This window comes from Pleurodeles waltl, chromosome 8, assembly GCF_031143425.1.
Source record: "Pleurodeles waltl isolate 20211129_DDA chromosome 8, aPleWal1.hap1.20221129, whole genome shotgun sequence".
Taxonomy (NCBI): domain Eukaryota; kingdom Metazoa; phylum Chordata; class Amphibia; order Caudata; family Salamandridae; genus Pleurodeles; species Pleurodeles waltl.
In genome coordinates this window covers 183,410,099-183,430,567 of record NC_090447.1, presented here as the reverse complement: position 1 = coordinate 183,430,567, position 20,469 = coordinate 183,410,099, and the positions used below count along the sequence as shown (strand labels likewise).

The window sequence follows — 20,469 nt, the reverse complement described above, 5'->3', positions numbered from 1 at the left end:
AGGAAAAGTCCCTTTGAATCGCACTATGAAATGTACGCAGCACGATATGTATTGAAAAAAGGATCACACAAGCATCTGCAGCCCCTTCTGTAATGTTACAGTGTTCAGGTGGGCATACAAGCCACTTGTGCCTCTGGGACACTTCATCTAATACGGCCTCAGCTGTACCTAAGCAATTTGTCTGCTGAGAACATAAGCTTCCTAACCAGCACTCTCACGAGTATCCATATGTGGATGGTTAATGCACCACCTAGTATTAAATCCCACAAAAATTGAATTCCTCTTCATTGCACCATCTCACTGCTGCATTCCTGTCCAAACATAACATAACACCCTCCACATCTGTGACTATGAACCATCCATAGTAGAGTTTTCCATAGCTCTGGGATTCATGCTGCACATAAATTTGAACCTCCATGCTCACGTGAACTCCTTAGCTAAAACAATGCATAGCTAATAAGTTTGCTCTAGGGAATTTGCTCTTTAATTCTGGAGACTTTACTTCAAATCCTTGATGCAGTGCCTATTTGACTCCGGTAAACCACAAGCCTGCTGTCACTGTTCACCCTGATGTCTCTGACCTCCCTTTCGAACCCAGCAATCTTAGCCTGATGACATGTTTGCATTTACTTCCACTGATAACGTACTTTGCATACTGTCCTCTTGTTGCTACACTTTTTGTGACTGATATATTGTTTGTGTTGTATACCTGCTACCTGCTCCTGTTACGCTGTGCGCAATATTAATACAGATTAATAGCTCATATCATTGTTTCCTCAGCTAGCTAAAACCTAGGTTACTCTATGAACAGTGTAAGGCATTTCCATGTTCCACATCATTTTCACTCGTTAATCCTGTTATTTGTGGCATGCTTGTTGACCTCATGCTGTCTCACTGTGATTGTGGGTCAAGATTTAGAGTCTGGTGATCAGCCTACAGTTTGGTTTGTGTGGCCTTTGTATAGACATACTTCAAAGACATGCACCCGGGCATGTCCATAAGCATTCGGGTGTACTTTGGTGAGAGGGTGGGGCAAGTTGACCTTACACATTCCCCTGATTGTGACTTCCATCATGTATTCACAAGAGAAGCTGCTACTAGGAGCAGCCCCACTCCCTTCTGGTAAGTGTGGAGCCGAATCGACTCAAGGCTTTGGTAAATGTGTTGTTGATGTCTTCTGTTATCTCGCCTGAGGTTCACTGTGTTTTAACTTAATAAACGTGACTTATTTTCCTAACAGTCTTTTCTTTCCTTTTTGCTGCGTTGGTAGTGTCAGAACTGACTTTGCAATCAGGTATGGTAAAATAAACCAGAATTAAGCATCTGACGTTAATGTTTGTGGGTTTTTGCATAGTAACCCGAACATTATTTGTTATCGTTTACAATTGATCTACTGTAAACATTTAGCATTACTGAGACTAACTTTAAAATCACATCCATGAAATCATTAATTTGTATAAGCCTGTGATTTAAGTAAACTATTTTCTTGTCTACAAAATTATTGACATGACAGGTATTCCAACTCATGACACCATGTTTTTATGTATGGCTATATGTATCTGCTCTTTGGAACGGCAGAAGTGAGTGCATTCACGAGGGTATAATTCCTGAATGAATCGGTTACCGCCGACCACAGCAGTAACACTTGATGTTGGCAAATGTATTAGCTGAACAGTAGCTGTATTTTTAGTTGGAAAGTTCAGGCTTTGAAGGCAACGTGAAGTCTAGAACATTTACCGGTACAATTGAAGTTACAATCAAAGTTTTGAATGTTTCACTGCTTAAAGACAAAATTAAAGAACACTTTCCACCATTATTAATGAGTTGGAAAATGTGAGAGAGATGGGAATTAAGCAACAGCTCGACCGCAGTGCAGCATGCTGTAGTGTGGTAATGTATCTGGTTACATGTCAGTAGGCTGTGGGTCGTGCACTGTGCTCTCCACTGATACGTCTCACTTTTGAGCAGATCACAATTGAAGATTTTGAGATTTTGACAGTGAATCTATACGAATGGTGTATTAATGAAAACAATGCATAGAATTATATGCTGCCCCTTTAACTTTCTGCTCAGCGCTAGCAAACGTAAGCAGACTTTGATCAAAATAAAACTGCATTCTTCATCGTTCCACCAATACTAGTGACTGGGGCCCTATAATATCAAGCCAGCATTCATTCAAGAAACCTCCTTTTTTAGGTCTGGCTCCAGCACACCAGTCCCTAGACCTTATATGAGCAACAGTAAATGAAGCTTTCAAGAATACTACAGAAAGCGATGGTAGCTCCACCCATATATTGGTTTCTCTGAGTGAAAATGTTGTTTAGACAGCAGGTCTATGCTTTCCCTGAAATAAAACAGTGCTTGTATTTCAGTTTTTCCTTGCGGAAACGCTAACGCTGTACACAAGGGCTTAGTTGGTTTTTATTAAAGCTATGGGTCAGAATGTGATACCCTAAGCGAAAAGCCATGCTTCAGTTCTTAGGTATTGTGAAACTTAGTACTTCTGAAGTTGTTATCTGGCACTTTAAACCCGGGGCTTCTTTAATTCATTGAACATTAAGAATGATAACACCTCTTCGTTATTTGTGGGGGTTGGTGAGGAATGAGTGCTGATATATTAGACCAGCTTGTGAAAATGTATATGGAACAGAGAGACGAGTGTCCCAATAAATGGTGCATCTTTCTAGCCCTAAGGACACCGTATGGCAACAAAAACACGTTTGCTGTGACAACCGAGCATATTAATGGAAACATTTTACTCTCACAATGGAAACTGATGTTTTTTGCGGACATCGAGACGAGTAAAGCCTATTTTTGATCGGAAAATCGACCTGAGACTTTATGATGTGTTTTACTCCAGAAGTGCTGTAACCTATTTATTAAATGCATCCAAGTGCACCTGAGAGTAACTGGTGCAGAAAGGAGGGATTGGCGCCTGACAGATACCTTGCTTACACTTATTTGTGTTGACTATCTGCTGAGTGTTTTGTTGAACACACAAACAGTTCTGTAAAAGAAGAGGAAGAACATGAGAAGCCATCGGCAGGCGAGCAACTGACACTGAAGATCTGGCTCCCAGTGTATCTGGTACAAGTAGTGAAAAACAAAAATAAAGTACGGCTTCTGCTGATGTCCTTAAAATTGCGGATGACTTACTTTCCAACTCTTTAATATAATTGATATATTCCTATTGAGCACGCCTCATTTTTATTGGTTCCTCAAATTCTTTGTTTACAGTTTTTTTCAAAAGATTATGGGTGCCACAGCACCGTGCCCTGGCACAATGCACTTCAGAGTCATAGCACCGTGGTAGAGCTGATAAACTTTGCCCAGATACTACTCTCCACTCAGGTGCTGACTGGCTCAATTATGCTAATCTAAAAAAAAAAATGTAGTTAATCTTTTGAAAACTCTGTTTTCCGTACTACCCGTTTATTTAAATTTCCTTCTTCAAATCAAACTCGCAAGTGAAAGATTTTTTCCGTATATTTTATTTTATTTTGCACTGAGATTTGAAAGTTGATTGCCCACAAGTACAATATATTTTATTCCACCAAAGCTTTTCGCTCTTTGGAAATGCTTCATTAAAAATTGTATACAAATATGGTGGAAACCTATAACAAAAATATACATTAATTTGTTCTCTGTACTAACTATAATTGAAAACTTATATGACGAGCAACCCAGAATTTAGGTGGAAGTGAAGTCAGGACACTTCCTCCCTGAAGGCATTCTGATGGCTATCCGATGAGGCAGAATCATAGTATATAGAGTGAACCACGGGGTAGAGAAGGTAGTGCTAGTGCCCTCGCTGCGCAATGGCCAACTTTGCTGTATCAGTAAAGACGTCTTTATTTCCAAAGAACAAAAAGATAAGTAGACATTGGAGAATGGGGTAGGCCGTCTTTCCAGTGAGCGGCTCAGTGACGGTAGCAATGATTGAAACTGAGGATCCTATTAATCGACTGAAAAGTAATTTGGACACATTATCCAGAAGATCGATATGCTGGAGGAGACCACCAGGTTGGAAAGAATGCATAGAAAATTATTGAGCGAGAAAAGCAGATACATCATAAAGTGGCTAATTTTTGTTGGTGCTGTGTGGTAGTTCGAGGAAGATATGCATTTTATGGACGTCACTGAAGAGCACCTTATCCTTCACTCTGAAAGGACAGTCTCCTGATCTGTCATCAGAGAACTTTGTGTTTCATAATAGAACTCTTTTCAAGGAAGGGAGCTTGTCTGAGTCTTTTTAAATGTAGAGGGTCCTCACCCAGCCAGAATACGCTGGCCATCAAGATCAATGGGGTTGTCACTGGTCATATGGGATCAGTGCACTGATAGAAATCACCATTGTTAAGGACTGTCTTCAGAGTGAATAACAAACTAAGTTCTTTCGCAAAGTCGACATCCTTTGCTGGATGTATATCCTGCCTCTAGCAGAAAGCCATCACTTCACTATTGGAAATATTCCACTTGTTATTCCCCATAGTTTACTCCCGCCTCTCCCCAGTTCTTTTTCTGCTTCAGCTACTCTGTTGTACAGCAGGGAGCGGGACCTTGAATGAAATATATTAGGCTTTTTATTTATACTTTAACTGGAGGCAACGTACATTTAGTGCAGAAGGTACAGAACATTTTAATCAAAATTATATCTCGTGTTCAAACAAAATATCAGAGTTCAACAAAGACCCATGACTCCATTGAAGGAAGCAAAACAAAGCAATTCCACATTCTCAAAATCATTAATACTAAATGTGTGTTTTATTTTAAATTACATTAAATGTTTGCTGTTGTGTGGCGGTGAGATGGGTTTTATGTTGGTGATCTTTGAAATTGTATAAATATTTGTGTCTGTGTGCGTTGTCACTTGATCAATCTGTTCCCATTGCTTTGTTCCCATGATCCCCTTTGTTGCTTTGTATTTGATTGATTAACTTTCTGCGTTTGTCAATCCCTGTTAAGCACATCTCCATGCATGACTATTCAAAGCCAAAACATGTTGGCTTTGTTATTCTTTCGTGATCACTGACTATTTATTTAGCTTATAATTGAGTGGAAAAGGAAAAGGAATACAATTGTAATTAGTGAGAGAGTGTTTTAATTGCCCAACACTTTCATTGTATTATGATGCTGTTACTTGCCATTGACTCAGGAGGACACATTCGCATCTTTTAAAATAATGTAGCTTCTATGTTTACAGATAATGTGTCAAATTAAATGTTATTTCATAAAGGAAGTAGCACAGACATATGTTTTATAAAGTTAGTAAAAAAGCACCTGAAACCTAGTTATTTTTGTCTTTGCCCTTACCTTAGGCTAGAACCCATGTCCTAGATTATTTATGTTCCCAAGGGATGATAAAAACCGAACATTTTGCCCCAGTGTAAAGAACTGTGGGAACGCAAACTGAGGGGTGATTGGAATTTTCTATAAATGTATTCTCTACAGGATGTTAAACTCCACTATTAATTGTACACAAATCTAAAATGCAGTCTCCAATGCTGACGGCACTGTTTGCACGTACAGTAATGCTTTTTAAATGATTCCATTGTTAAAATAACAGGTGTACGCATTGAGTATATTCAGACGTTACTTTTCTTTCACAGCATCTCCAAGAGTATTGAAAAGTATGTGTGAGAATTACTATAAGTTTTCCACACCCCGAAAACTTCGGGTCTGCGCCGGTACTTGGAATGTCAATGGTGGCAAACAGTTCAGAAGTATTGCATTTAGAAATCAGACACTTACAGACTGGCTGCTCGATGCCCCCAAGATAGCTGGCATCCAAGAATTCCAAGGTGAGGTGTTTGAATCTATTTCATCCAGTCACTTCTTCAGAAGTCTGAATGCGTAAAATTAAAAGTAATATGCTGTTTCGTTCTGCTCTCCTTGCTTCCCAGCTTCTTAGGAATTCTACTGTTCTTTAGTCGGTAAATCAAATGCTATTGTCCATTTTGTTGCTTATGTATCAATAACACTGCTTCTCAATATTTAGCATCAATGAAATACTGAGGCTTTTTTCTTGCCGGAACTGTAATAGAGTGAAATGCTGTGTAAGTGTTATTGCAAAACCTGAGGATCTTTACGTTTCTTTTAAACATTTGCGCAGAAAAATCATGGTATGTTTTGTTTTCTTATCATGAGAAAGATACCCCAAGTCTTAGTTTTGTACTATTCATTTATAACCGTGCTCAAACTATACATCAAATACCTTAAGTAGTTTTGTAGAGGTTACCCTTCATCATCTGAAGCTTCAGGATGTTTCTTGGCTGCTTAGTGCTGGAATTGCACTGAACTTTCTCAAACGTTCTTGCTCTGAAGTGAGAAGAAGGTTGACAACTAATCCCTTGGCTTATAGCTACACCTGTGCTTCAACACTGCACTGCTTAAACACATCCACTTAAATATATTTATCAGAGCAGAAGACCTTAACATTAAACTTCCATGTTGTCAGAAGCTAAAAACTTATAAAAGGTTGTATTTGCTGCTTGCATTTCCTATTTTCATGATCTTCTGTAACTTGCACCTAATATATCCGAGGCCATCTTCGTTGTAGACTGAGAACTTGGGAAGGTGTTGTGTGTGACACCACTATCTCACCTTCTCTGGATCTGCATGACGATGTAGCCCACTTCTTTTCTGAAAAGAAATCATAAAATCCAAAAACCTTTACTTCTTCCCACCTCCACTTCTGTACTTCAGTTGTGTGGACAGGTCACAAGCACATTTACTATTGTTCCTATTCCATACTCTTGTTTTTTTAACCTCTTTTTGCATCAGTTAAGATACCACTGGTGTATTCACCAACAAAATGGGTTTGCCTCTGAATACTTATCCCACAAGTCAACTCGATAATGTGACTCAGTCATCAGCTATCATTAGCCGTGCTAGGGTGGTTCCACTACTTAAAAAAATAACTCTTCACAGATCCCTACATTTTTCTTACCACCCCTTTTACCAATAGGCTAAAGTCTTAAAAGAGCTGTAGATCTTCAAGTTGCTGATCTCTTGGAGGGTGCCTCTGCCCTGAACCCCGCACAATCTTGTTTCTGCTAACAACCACAAAACTGAAACCATTGTTGTTGCTGCACTGGATGATACTCACTTAAATTTTGATGAGGGAAGCTTTGCAGCTGTCATTCGATTAGGAATTTCCAGCTCATTCTCAGGCACCACAAACTGGGGGCCAAATCTCAAATGCTGAAGCAGGTGAAATCATTTTTCAGTGAGAGCCCAGGAAGTGGCTTCACCTACCTACTGCTTTTTTATTGAGCTCTAAAGTGTTGCATCCCACAGGAGACTTCTTTCAGCCTCACTTTCCTCAGTGCTGATGTTTTTCTACTGGCTGCCCTGATGCAGTCCTTTGGTTATATAGTTTATGCTTGCATAGATGGAATGCAACTCATCTGGCTCTATGATGCCAAACCGGAAAATAGAACCAATTTCTGTAACAGCATTATAGCAATAGCTGCCCGTAAAATTCAGTGTTAATTTTTAAATGTACTTTCTACATGTTTTTGATGCTTGTGGTCTTCTATTTGGAGCTCTCCTAATCTGTCATCAAAGGTTTATGTCATAGTTATCCATAACGTAACGTAGTCAACTAGTTCCGTTTGATCATTCAATATATTTTGTCCAGCAAAATGGCTTCCACAAATGTCCTTCTACTTAAGACTGTAAGGGAAGAATTGTCCTTCTTTCAAACATAGGTAATTCAGGGTACACTTGCTGCATGTCTGTATTACTGTAATCCCATTTACTCAGGGCTCCCAATTTCCTGATCTTCTATTTGCACAAAACTCAAAATCTGACTGCCTGTATTCTGCTTGGACTATGTCAGTGTACCTCTGTTAAACCTCACACAACTAGACTTCACTGCTGCATATGGAAAAACAATTTTTGCATCCCTTTGTATAAGCTACAGAGCAGTCCACTCTTTATGTCCTCTCTATGTTCTGATTATATTTCAGCCTTATGCTTCATCCCACACTGTTCCTCTAGAGTTGCATTTCTCATTTTACCTTTTTTCAATGTGCATATCTTCCTCTCCCCCTCCTCTAAAACCACCACCTTCTTGAATGCTCTGCTTGTGACCTTTTGTTCTACAGCTAATAATGTTCAATTTCGCTAGAGTCTTAACACTCATCTATTCCCTACCCATTTGTTGTTGGATCAGCAATCTATCAGATTGTAACACCACATCATTCAGGAAAAAGGCGTTCCCTCTTCGTTAGCACTTCTGCTATGAATTCTATTATACTCAGTGCGGTGTTGGAGAGAACACACCTTGGGATCAAATCCAGCTGGTACATTCCAGCTACAGTTCCACTTTTTCCACAATTCAGTAGTGAAATGATCAACATGTTTCCCATAAAATAAGAAAGACTTGATGAGATCCCCAATTTAACGTTCTTCAAAAATTTCAAGCTTGCTTTACACCTCTGAGTTTGATGGTGAAGGAATCTGTTTTCAGAAGCGATTTGTTCTTTGAGTTTGCCAGGAGATGTACTCTTCATTCCTAACTTGTGTGATTCACAAAACCTTGCAGAAGTTCACGGGCAGCTTAAATTCTTTCCTGATTCTCATACTACCAGCATTCTTTAGCCATACTTTTTTAGATGTGTTATACTATACTATTTTAGGAGAGCCAAATCCTCTGCGTTTGCGCAGGATTAATTTATTTCCAATCCCACAGGCAGTGCTGGCCTTCTTCAGTGTGCACAATCTCCACACTAATGTTTCTGATGCAAATCTTAAAATAGTGTTTGCCAACAAGACACATTCTACAATGAAACAGTAACGGAGCATCCCATCTCCTCCTGAGTTTCTCAGAGAGTCACATTATCAGACCTTTAAGGGTTTTGTTGAATCTTTCAACTACACCATTTCCTTGTTGATGGTAAGGGGTGGCGAATTTGTAGGTTACACCACACTCCTTCTTATTGTTTTTAAGTACCCAGACTTGAAATTTGCACCTCTGTCTGATACTACCTCCTAAGGAAAACTCACCTTGGAACAGATTCCCATGAGGGCCTTTGTCACTGCAGGAGCTGTAGTGGTCCCAAGTGTGATGGCTTCTGGGTACCTGGTGGCATGGTCCAACACCAGAATAAATCTGTTCCTAAAGGCTGTACGAGTGTCTAGGGGACCAACAATGTCAATCCATACCCTCTCAAAGGGAACCCCAACCACTGGTAGTGGAATTAACGGGAACTTTTGAGTGCCACCTGATGTCCCACTGGCTTGGCAGGTGACACAGAAGCGACAAAACTCCTTGATGTCTTCAGACATGTGTGGCCAGTGAAAGTGTGAGACAAGTCTATCCCAAGTCTTGCTTTGCCCAAGAAGTTCTGCAAGGAGAATGTCATGTGCCAGGGTCAATGAGAACTCCAGAAACTTCTGAGATACGACCAACCTCCTATTAGCACCAGGCTTGGGGTCTCTAACCTCAGAGCAAAGGAGACTATTTTCCCAGTAGATCATGTGGCCTCTGCTGCAGCAGCTTGCTGTACGAGGCCTTCAAGAGAGGCTCAGGATTTCAGCTTCAGACTCAGTTCCTCTCTGAACAGTCCCCTTGCTCCCAAAAGCTCTGCCGTGTCAGGCCCAAGCTCCTCTGGGGCAGTTTCCTCACAAGGGACAAGATCATCTCCCTGAGAAGACTGACCTTCACATAAGGTCTGGGTAGAGGGTAACTTCTTACCTTTCCTACTTCTCTTCTTGGGAGCTGCCGGGCCATTGTCGCAGGCTCCAGTGCTCCTTTTTCCTCTCTGTTTCCTGACCTGTGCTCTAGTTGCCACAAACATACTCTCTATGAGACCCAGCATTGCTGCATGGGCCTGTAACTCCACTTCAGCCCATACTGAAGTCTCCATATCATTACCGATCACCCATCAGCCACTCCACAGGAATGGATTAGGATACTACAACCTTCTTAGGGCCAATAACCACCCCCAGCTAAAATTAACAGCTGCCATGGGGTGGCACTTAGTGATGTTCTCAGCAGTGGTTACTTGTTAAGTGTACCTAAGTAGGATTTGCTCACATGAAACAAAGTTTTCAGTCATCATGGTGACACTTGCACCTGTGTCCCTGTAAGCCTCTGCGCCCTTAATGAGGGGATGCTGCCTGTATTTCCTCTTATTAGGAGGCCAAAGTGGCAAGGTCAGTGCCACCCTCTGATACCAGAACCGCCTCAGTGGTTTCTCTGACTAGACCAGAATCTACTGCAGTACCCAAGATGAACCCAGCTACATCCTTGGATGTGGTACTACTACTAGTGCTACTGCTGGGAGCACTGTGGGGACTACTAGCATTACTGGTGCTTTTCTTAGGACAACTGGGATCAGATGTCCTATGGTCTTTTGTTTTACAAAGAAAGTGCCATGGTTTCTTGTTAGAGGAGGATTTGGACCCACGCCCACAAAATGTTTGTGGGCCTAAGGAAGACTCTTTCTTTTTTTTCTTTAGGCTTCTCCCCTTGCTTCTCTCGGGACCTAAAAGTATTCTTTTTCTTCTTGTCTCCCCCACTGTGAGTTTTTTACTCACCCTGGTGCGGACCCATTTGTCCTCCTTCTTTCCCAATTCCTGTGGAGTGGTCAGATCAGAGTTCATCAGGTCCGGTTTGCAGTTTTTCAGACACACCATTATTAAGGATGTTTTTCTTCATGATCAAATTGTACAGCCCTTCATAGTCATGTACATTACTACCATGTAGCCAGCCTTCCAGAGCCTTAACTGCACAGTGTACAAAATCAACACAGTCTTGAGAGGACTCCTTCTGGGTTTCCTTGAACTTAATCCTGTATTCCTCAGTAGTAAGCCCAAACCTATCAATCAGTGCCTCTTTCAAAACCTGGTAGTTGTCTTTATCCTCTTCTCTAACTGCCAAAAGGAGGCACAGGAGAGCCACAGGACAGCTGACCACTGTCTCTGAGGGACCTTTTGCACTTTAACGGCCCTCTCGAGGGCAGTTACCCATTTGTGGATGTAATCCCCAGATGTGTAAGGGGGAACTATCCTCCTTACATTCCTAGAATCAAAGTGTTTCTTTTGGACTCTAGAGTCTCTTGTGCTGCCACCATGGGGTTCTAACCCCAAACTCTTCCTCTTCCTCTTCCTCTCCACCTCTAGGGTCTCCCTTTCAGGAGCCAGCTTCTCCCTTTTCAGCCCAAGCTTAGCTTTCTCAAGTTTGAGCAGGTGGTAATTCCTATCTAACACTAACTCTTCTGAGTGATTAGAAGAGGTGGATACAGCACAGGATGCTGAGGACAGTGAGCATGAAGCTGAAGAGGATCTATTCCTCCTGGTAACACTTTGTACTCTCCCAGGGGGAGTAAATGTGAATCTACCTAGATGGCCCCCGTCTGTACTGTGAGTACCTTCCTCTACAGGCCCATGGTTATCTTTAGGAGCTTCCTCTGAGTCCTCTTGGACTTGCTCAGAGCCAGAACCTAAGGTACAGGGCACTAACTCTGAAGAGACAGCCCTCACACCTTGGTCTCCCTGCTCTACCTGCCGTTCAAGAGGCCGAAGGTCATATTGCAGAGCATTTCTAGGCACTGAGGTTTAGTAGGCGTACTCCCTGTCTTTAGTTTTCTAGACATCCTCAGAGTGCTAAGTTCCTGGATCTTAAGGATGCTGTATCCAGACTCCTCAGTCTGTCTAGATTAATAAACTGAAGACATGGAGTTAGTGTAATGTATGTGTATCTTCCCTACCCTAGTGTCCTAAACTTGTTCCCGAAGATTGGTGAAGTGTCTATGCCAGACCCTTAATCCAGTCGAACACATTTTTTGAAAAATAAAATTTTGCAAAAAGTTCAATATGTACCTAAGTCAACAGTGGGTTCCTGTGGAAACCAAGTGGTAAAGAAATGCAAGTCTTTATCCCACCGCTGCCACCTGTGTAGGAGTCTGGCTCAGTATACGGTGTACACCTATAAGTGAAGCATCATGTTCTGAGTCCAGGCAACCCTTAGTGATGGTGTAGGAGGTTCTAGAAAACCAGAACTCTTACAGGGGTAGCTGTGGAGAGCAGCTAAGGCTTATCCAGGAGGGTGTAAAGCGGTTGCAAATACCACACAGGTCAGTCAGTGATGTATTCACAGGGAAGAACCACACAAGTGTTAGAAAAATATGTTATATTTATTGTAACACTCACTCTAAAACCAACTTTGGTATATCGCCTAACCGGAGCTATGGACTTACAAAAAATATTCCTAGCAACAGGTAAGTAAAGGCATAAAATAACATAGGACCCTATATAGGTTCCAAACAATATATTAAAAAAAATGGAATGCCAAATCACTCCCAAAGCACACTACCACCCAAGGACCCTTAGGACTTGAGAAGTATTCAGACCCCCAAAGATAAGTAGATAGGATTCCCCTGGCACCCATGTGCAGAGTAGTAATCTCGGGTCAGTCTCCATAGGCTAACATGGGGATGTCGCAGATGGAGTTTTTGTGTTTTAGGACCGTTCACAGAGGACCCTGAGGAAACCCATTGGGACAAGGGAGGTTGGATAGTACCCCCACTTGTGGATACCCAGAACAGTGGAGTACCTAAACAAGGGAGCCCAGCTACATAGGGTTGAAGTTGTCGGAATCTCCTGCTGAAGTCAGTGGGGACCACGTTTGTCCAGCTCGTGTCGCAACCTGTGGACCAGGTCAGTGGAAACCAGATGTGGATTCTGGAAGATGAGGACCTAAGGAAAAAGGAGACAGAGTCCAGACCACCTGGAGAGGCCTAGGCATGCAGAGGACATGCCTACCCTTCTTGGAGATGTATTCCTGTAGGACAGTGGATGAAGAAGTGTAGCTGTAGAGTTTGGGCAATGCAGGAAGATCCTAGGATTTGTACACAAGCTGACCCTCTCTGGTTGTCGAGTTGCAGAGGGGTCAGTGTTCAGCTGGACCGCCAACAACCCTTGGCAAATGCAGGCAAGCATTGCACAGAATTTGCAGGATTTGTCTAGACCAGCAGGTCCAGATGACCCAACCTTGGTAGGTAGGTCAGAGCCCGCCCTCCGCAAGCAGGAGAGCCAGGAGGAATCAGTGGAGCTCCCAGCAGGAGCTCCCAGCAGGACCCTCTGGCAGCAGGCACAGGGAGTCACAGCACAGCATAGAGGGGTGCCCATGTCGCAGGAGTTGCAGAGAGGACGTCATTCTTGGAGCTGGAGAGTGCTGGAGGTGGGGGCTTCTTGGAGCTAGGTGATCTTTGAACTGAAGAGCAAACAGTCCTTGGCAACGAGAAGCAGGCACAGTGCACAGGGGTTCCAGCCAAGCAGCTCCATCAAGGGGCCAAAGACTTTCCAGTTGCAAGGAAGATAGTTCGGACATCTGGAGAGCCACAGAACCACCACCTGTGTGGTAGAGCCTTGGAGAGTTTGTGGGACAGAAGGATCCACTTACTAGGATCCACTTACTTGAACACTTACTGTCTCCCAACTGGATTAACCTGTCAGATGCTCCCAGGAGCCTCTGCTCATCTGATTTTTCAAGATGGCAAAATCAAATGGCCGCCTGGTAGAGCTCTGCATACCTCCCTTGGGAAGGAGCTGGACAGGGGGTGGTGGTCACAGCCCTGTCCTTTGTTTGGTTTTGCGCCAGAGCAGGCACTGGGGGTTCTTGCACTGCTGCAAACTGGTTTATGCAAGGAGGGCACCAAATGTGCATTGAAAGCTGCCTGGTGGTGCTGAGAGGCACCCCCACCGCAGCCCAGAGACACCTGTTTCTAAAGAAGAGGTGGTTGCACCCCTATCTTACAGGAAATCCTTTGTTCTGCCTTTCCCTGCCCGAGTTAAGCTCACCAGCAGGAGGGCAGAACAGTTTCTGGGGTCGGCAGCAGCACAGACTGGCATGCAGACCCTGCAAGGCTGTACAGGCAGACTATGAGGGATCCCCTAGAGAACCCCCAGAATACGTGGTATCATGCAACTAGCATTGGAAACGGTGTAGTTGAATGATTGCAACATTTTTTATACCAAACATGCCTAGGTTTGGTAAATCCATTATGTAGTTGGACAAGTCTTGTTAACCATTGTCCACCACATGCCTTAAGATGGCTTTCCCACACTTACAAAGCCCAGGAAATGGAGCCTTGGGTTTGTAGAGGCACATTTGCTCATGCAGGGGTGCCCTAATGCTTAGAACCATGCACCCTGCCCTTGGGCTGAAGGGCCTACCTGAGGGGTTACTTACAGGGTCAGAGTGCAGTGACCTGATGTAAGGCTACCCTTATATCTGGAGTGAAAGGTGCATGCACTGTTTTACACAGGCTGCAATGGCAGGCCTGTAGTCACAGTTTGCATGGGTCCTCATGGGTGGCACATTCCATGCAGCAGCCCATGGGGGACCCCTCGTGTACCAATGCTCTGGGTACCTAAGAACCATATACTATGGACTTACATAAGTGCACCAGAATGCCAATTTTAAAAGTTATCATACAACTAAATTTAGGGAGGAAACCACTGACACTGGGGCCCTGGTTAGCAGGATCCCAGTGTACTAGAGTCTAAACACACCGACACCAGGCAAAAAAGCGGTGGGAGAGTATGCCAGAAATGTGCTACTTTCCTACAGATTATGTCATGTATTCTTTGAGTGGTTTGATCCACCACTTTATGGTTGATGCACTTATATTTCATTAGGTAACGCAAGTCTGAGTATCTTGGACTCCCATCATGTGGCATCTTAATGTTGTATTAAGTTATTTTCTTGGAAGATTGCCTTTGTTCATGCTCCCACTTCAGAATAGAGGGTCAGTGAGATATAAGGCATTGTAAGCAATATAACTGTACAACATGCAGGGTTGTACTGTGTTACTATCCTTGGTTAGGCTGATTGCTTTATTAGAATTCCACCTCAATTAAATAATTGTCTTTATGTTTCTAAACAAAATTTCTGGTTGGTATGCTGATAAAATCCAAATATTTGATAAAGACTTCTAGCTGCAGATTCCTTACCTTTGAATTCTCCTCAGGCATCAGACTGGATCCGGAAGAGTTTCAGTGAGCAGTACTCCTGCGCACGTTAACTTCACGTCTGTCGTCGTCCACGCTGGAAATTACATTGGGGTTCCTATATAGGTGTCATCCAGGTGCGTCAACATCAGTTCTTTTCTCTCTACGCCAACCAGCGTAGATCCAAGAGAGAGCTACCCCTCAGTCAATTTTTTACTCGCATTTTTCAACTTTTTACCAAACTTTTTTTTAGGTTTCGTCCTCCTGTTGTGTAGAGATGTCACGTAAGATGGGTTTTAAGCCCTGCGGGTCCTGTCATTGGGCGATGGCTGTGACGGATCAGCACCTTATCTGCTTGTGGAGTCTGGAGCACGACCGGACCCAAAGTCCTGCTTCGAGTGCGGGCTATGCATCCAAATGCTTTGAGGGAGAGGGCCTTAAAGCTGATGGTGGCCTGGCACACAACTCCATACAGGTCGAGGTCCCAGTCAAAAGGAAGGTCCCATGACACGTTGCGTTGTCTCAAGTCGTCCCACTCCAAGTCCTCGGGGTGATCGGGTAAGTCAAGTCACAAGGAGAAAAGCAAGAAGTCCAAGCGGGCTTCAACTTCTTCTTGTCCATCGGTAGACACAGCGAGGGAACATCGTCAGTCTAGACCTTGTTCTTGGGAGCCTGGGCAGACTCCTTACCTCCCTGAGTTTCCAGGGGCCGAAGGGACCCCTGCTCAATTGAAAAAGCTTTGAGGGCATGTGCGTCATTTTAGGACAGTCTGATCCAGCCGGCGCGCCTTTGGGCCCTGCATGGTCAGAGGGGGCCCCATTGGCATCTGCACCAGTGACTTTGGTGCCAATGGGCTTCTAGTGATCCAGTCCTTGAGCGTTTCAAGTATTCTATTGATACAGCCACGTCCTTGGGCCTCACGGCAGCCATTCATCCTCCCCCCCCAATCTGTCTTTTGTTTCTTTCTTGGGTACAGAATGGGCTTCCAACTGCAGCAGTTCCTGTCAAGCCACCAAGCCGCACCTGCTGCCCAGCCTCTGCGTGGCCGAGGATGCAAGACCCACCAACCTCCTGGGCCAGGTGGCCAGAGGTCTGGTTAGTCCTCTACCTCCTCCCCACAGCAGCCTCTAAACCCTCCTAGTTTGCCTCTCTACCACCATGGCTACACTCTACCCTTCGAGACTACCTCTTAATCCATGCCAGCATCTTACGTCCGAATGACGGAGGATCATTTTTCCCTTCTCCACAAGGAAGTTGTGGCTCTCTTGGTCAAGAAAGCCATAGCGAGGTTTCCGTTGTCAAAAGTAGGCTGTGATTGCTACTCCTGCTACTTTCTGGTCCCCAAAAAGAACAACAGTCTTTGCCCTGTTGTAGACCTACAAGCCTGCAATCTCTTCCTTAAGAAGGAGAAGTTCAGAATGCTCATGTTTGCGTAGGTCCTATCTGCCCCGGACCCAGACAACTGGGTGGTGCTATTGCAGGGCGCTTATTTTCACATCCCCGTCCTGCCTGCCCACAGACGTTACTTGCGATTCACGGTAGGTCACAAGCACTTCTGTGCTTTTCTTTGGCCTTACCAGCACCCCTCAGGTGTTCACCAAGTTGATGGCGGTAGTTGCAGCTCATCTGCAGCGATTAGGAGTATCTGATAGAGACATCTAGATTCCTTACCTTAGAATTTCCCCAGGTGTCAAACTGGATCCGGAGATGGTTCTTGAGTAGTTTTCTATGTGTGCTGTTAGCTGGCGTCGATCGACTCCGCCCTCTGTGTCGTACACGCCAGATATGATGTTGCATGTCCTGTATAGGCACTACCCCTGCACGCTGATGGTAGTTCTTTTTCTTTCTGTGTCAGCCAGCGCTGATAGAAAGAAAGAGTTACCCCTCAGTTGCTGTTTTGACTTGTCTTTTTTGATTTGTGTCAGTTTTTTTGGGGGGAGTTTTCTACGCCTGGTACGCGTTGAGGGGTGTCTTCTTGTGAGACCGGGTTCAAGTCCTGCAGATCCTTGTATTGGGCAATGTCCGTGATGAAGCTGCACCTCGTGTGCCTTTAGTGTTAGGAGCGCAACCATGACCTGTAGTTGTGTTCCGAGGGCCAGGGTATCAATCTGAAAGCTTTGAGGGAGCAGCTCCTCAAGCTCATGGTGGCCTGGCACTCAGCTCCTCTGTCGAGAGAAAGGCCTCGGGATCGGTCACGGAGCCCGCCCTCTAAGTTGTCCCACTCCAAGCCCTCGGGACAATCTAGTAATCTGGTAAGTAGAGGCATAAGAACAAGTCGAAGAAGGCTAAGCAGTCTTCGGCTTCACCTTGTCCATCAGCCGATGAGCCACAGGAGTGGGATTGTCATTGATCTAGGCCTCCCTCTGTGAAGCCTGCATCAGGGCCAAATCCACATCTGAGTGTCCGGGAGCCGGACCTGACCCCCTGCCCAACTCATGGAGTTTTATGAGGCCATGCGTCTCATTTTTGGGTAGTCTTACTCCGCTGGTGCGCCTCCGGACCCTGCGGAGTCAGAAGGGACACCTTCGGGTTCCACGCCAGCGCCTCTGGCCTCGGCTCCTGGGGCATCCATGGATCCTTTCTGGATGTCGACCAGCGCCAGTTGTACCACCTCTACCTTCCAGGGCACCAGCCCTGACGTTAATGCTCACAGCACCGCCCGTGCCCTCAGGCAGTGCCACCCATTTCCTAATTGTCAACTCTGACACGGAGCCGGATGGGTGTCGTAAGACACCCAATCTGGAGCCGACAGAGGCCTTGCCCTTTATGTCGGATCCTAGGCCTTATTCCTTGGGCTAGGTTATGGTGAGGAATGGGAGGTGTTGCTGGACTCTAGGATACCAGCTCAAAGACGCCATGGTCAGGCATACGGACCTGAGTGAAGCCAGTGGACTGAATACCTCACCAGATACTGGAATGCTTTCTCCCACCATTGTGGCTACGGAGAAGGGAGCGTCATATTCTTTGGTGGAACGGAAAGCAGCCAAGGTCCTGCAGCTTGAGCTGCCTTCTATGGCAGTCATGACTAACCTCCTTACAGAGGTGCTTCATCCTCCTGAACCCCTGCTTCCTTTGAATGAAGACCTAATGGATATACTACTGGGTACTTGGTCTAAACCCAGCAGGGGGCACCTGTGAACAGGACAAGGACAATTGCTGCCACCATTTCCGAGCACTGGGTGACCCAGGTTTCCTGACAAAACACACTACCCCTGAGAGCTTGGTTATCCAGTCTTCCACCTCCCAGGGCACATTCCCTTCCACAACCCTGGATTGGGAATCCAAGAGCCAGGACATACTTTGGAAGAAGATGTTTACTTCCGCCAGCCAGGCATTGCGGTCCGTGAACACTGCATTAGGGCCATTATTCCCACACACGGTGGGATACGATTAAAAGTGCAGCATCATGTCCCAGAGGATGCCCGGGCTGTACTTTCCCAAGCAATCGCTGGTGGGCGAGACGCAGCAAATTTCATGACCAAGTGTGATCTGGGCAGAGCATTTGCTTCAACAGTGGCCTTGAGATGCCATGCCTGGTTGAGGACATCTGGCTTTTCGGAGGATGTCCAAGCTAACCTTATAGACATGCCTTTTGATGCACCCATCTTTGGAGAGAAAGCAAGCTCGACGGTCGAGCACTTTAGGAATTCTTGTGCTGCAGCCAGGTCCTTGGGACTTGCGGCGACCCTTCGTCCCACAACCCTTCGTCCCCCTCAGTCTGCTTGTCTCCCCTTTTATGGCTATAAAAGAGGAGCCCAGCCACACCCATTCCCCTCCAGCCACCAGGCTCTGTGTGGCCAGGGATGTGGGATCCACTGCTTTCTTGTTGTTGACGGTTAGTGCACTGGGTCCCTGCAAACCAGGTCCCCGGTGCTGGATCTCTTTCCTCAAAACTACACAGTTGCTTTGCACAATTGGCAACCTCTTCAGCTACCACTGTAAGTCCCTAGTAAATGGTACCCCTGGTACCTAGGGTGCCAACAAAGGTCTCTGAGGGCTGCAGCACCAATTGTGCCACCCTCAGGGACACCTCACTTGTCCCACACAGAACTGCCATTGCAGACTGTTTGTGTTGGTGCAGGCTAAATTCAAAACATGACCTGTCACACATCCTGTGCCAGGTCGCCTATCACTGCATATACCAGATGTAAGTCACCTCTAAGGTAGGGTGCATTAAGGGACATGTGAGGGATATATTCATAGCTCATGCTATGTCTCGATTCTGAGTCATAGTAAGTGCACAGGGAAGCCATTTTAAATGCATGTGCTGAACACTGATCATTACGAGTTCACCCCCTACATGATGGCTTCTCTGAATCCTGGGATGTTTGCTATCAAACATATCAGAATAATAAACCCTCATTGATCCCAGTGACGGATTTATTGAAAACAATGCACAGAGAGGGCACCTTAGGGGTTCCACCTGGACACCTACCAGTGTGCTAACTGACTGCTCCTGACCAGTTCAGCCACCACAGATGCATTTCTGGCCCCTCAAGGTGAGAGCTAGTGCTCTCGAGGGCCTGAGACAAAGGCCTGCTCTGGGTAGAGGTGTGACCTCCTCTCTGAGACAGGATGGAGATTTCAGGGCGGGGAGCTTCAAAGGTCTTTCGTCTTTCGTAATGTGACTCAGGTCTCTCTAGATGGTAGAGATGAGCCCACCTTTGGCAGCAGCATAGGTGGGAACAATAGTTAAATTAGGAGGAGCGCCCACTTCATGCCAGTCCCACGCCTAAATTCCTCCATCTTGTTTGGAAGAAATTAGGCCACTAGGGTTAGGGTCATGCACACTTCCCAGCGGAATTCGTCATAAGGACGGTGTGGTCACCCTAAAGGTCAATCCATTGGCTACCGCCTGGCACTCCCTATAATGCCCCTAAATTGAGTATTTAGGTGGCATCCCCGAACCCTAGAACTTGAATTTTAACAACTTAAGAAGACCCGGACAAAGAAGAGCTGTACCTGCGGAAGAGGAAACGAAGAAACAGCTGATGTGGAACCTGCCCCTCTGGCCTCCCTGCTGACCTCGAAGGATCCTGCACAAGAAGCTAACTAGCCTTCAATAAAGACTCAAGTCTCCAGTGGGCACCGGACTTGCCCTGCAGCAAGTAACTCCAAAGAAAAAACTTTGCAGCTGCTGGACCCCAGAAACCCGACACCAGAAGTGACCACTGCCCCTGATGCCCACGACTCAAGGTGAAGCCAACTGATAGTGCCAGTGCAGGTTCCCAGCTGTCCAATGACTGAGTCCAGTGTGGTCTCACCCATCTTAGACTCTCCTGAGACCCCTGCATCCAGCGCCCCTGGGCACAAGAGAAAAGGACCAAAGGTGCACCTACATCCCAGAGCACCCCATGTCCACTACCTACCTGTTTGTTGTCCCCAACTGGCTTCCCAGCCAAAGTCTGCAGCCTGTTTGTCACGGGGTCAAACTCTCACAGGAAACCTTTTGGCACCCAGCGCCTTACTGCACCTCTGCGCCTGGCCTCCCCAGTACCGCCTGGT

At 45.3% G+C, this 20,469-nt stretch overlaps 1 protein-coding gene across 8 annotated transcripts in view; it reads left to right on the top strand.

Annotated features, from left to right (window-relative positions):
* Positions 1-20,469, top strand: part of SYNJ1 (synaptojanin 1) — a 767,318-nt gene that overhangs the window by 237,376 nt on the left and 509,473 nt on the right. For 7 of the 8 annotated variants that reach the window (XM_069204034.1, XM_069204040.1, XM_069204037.1 and 4 more), the window contains exons 13-14: positions 1,271-1,294; positions 5,610-5,801. In XM_069204034.1, coding sequence (XP_069060135.1) covers positions 1,271-1,294; positions 5,610-5,801 — 216 coding nt within the window. The remainder of the gene's footprint in view (positions 1-1,270; positions 1,295-5,609; positions 5,802-20,469) is intronic. The other variant, XM_069204035.1, reaches the window with a different exon arrangement.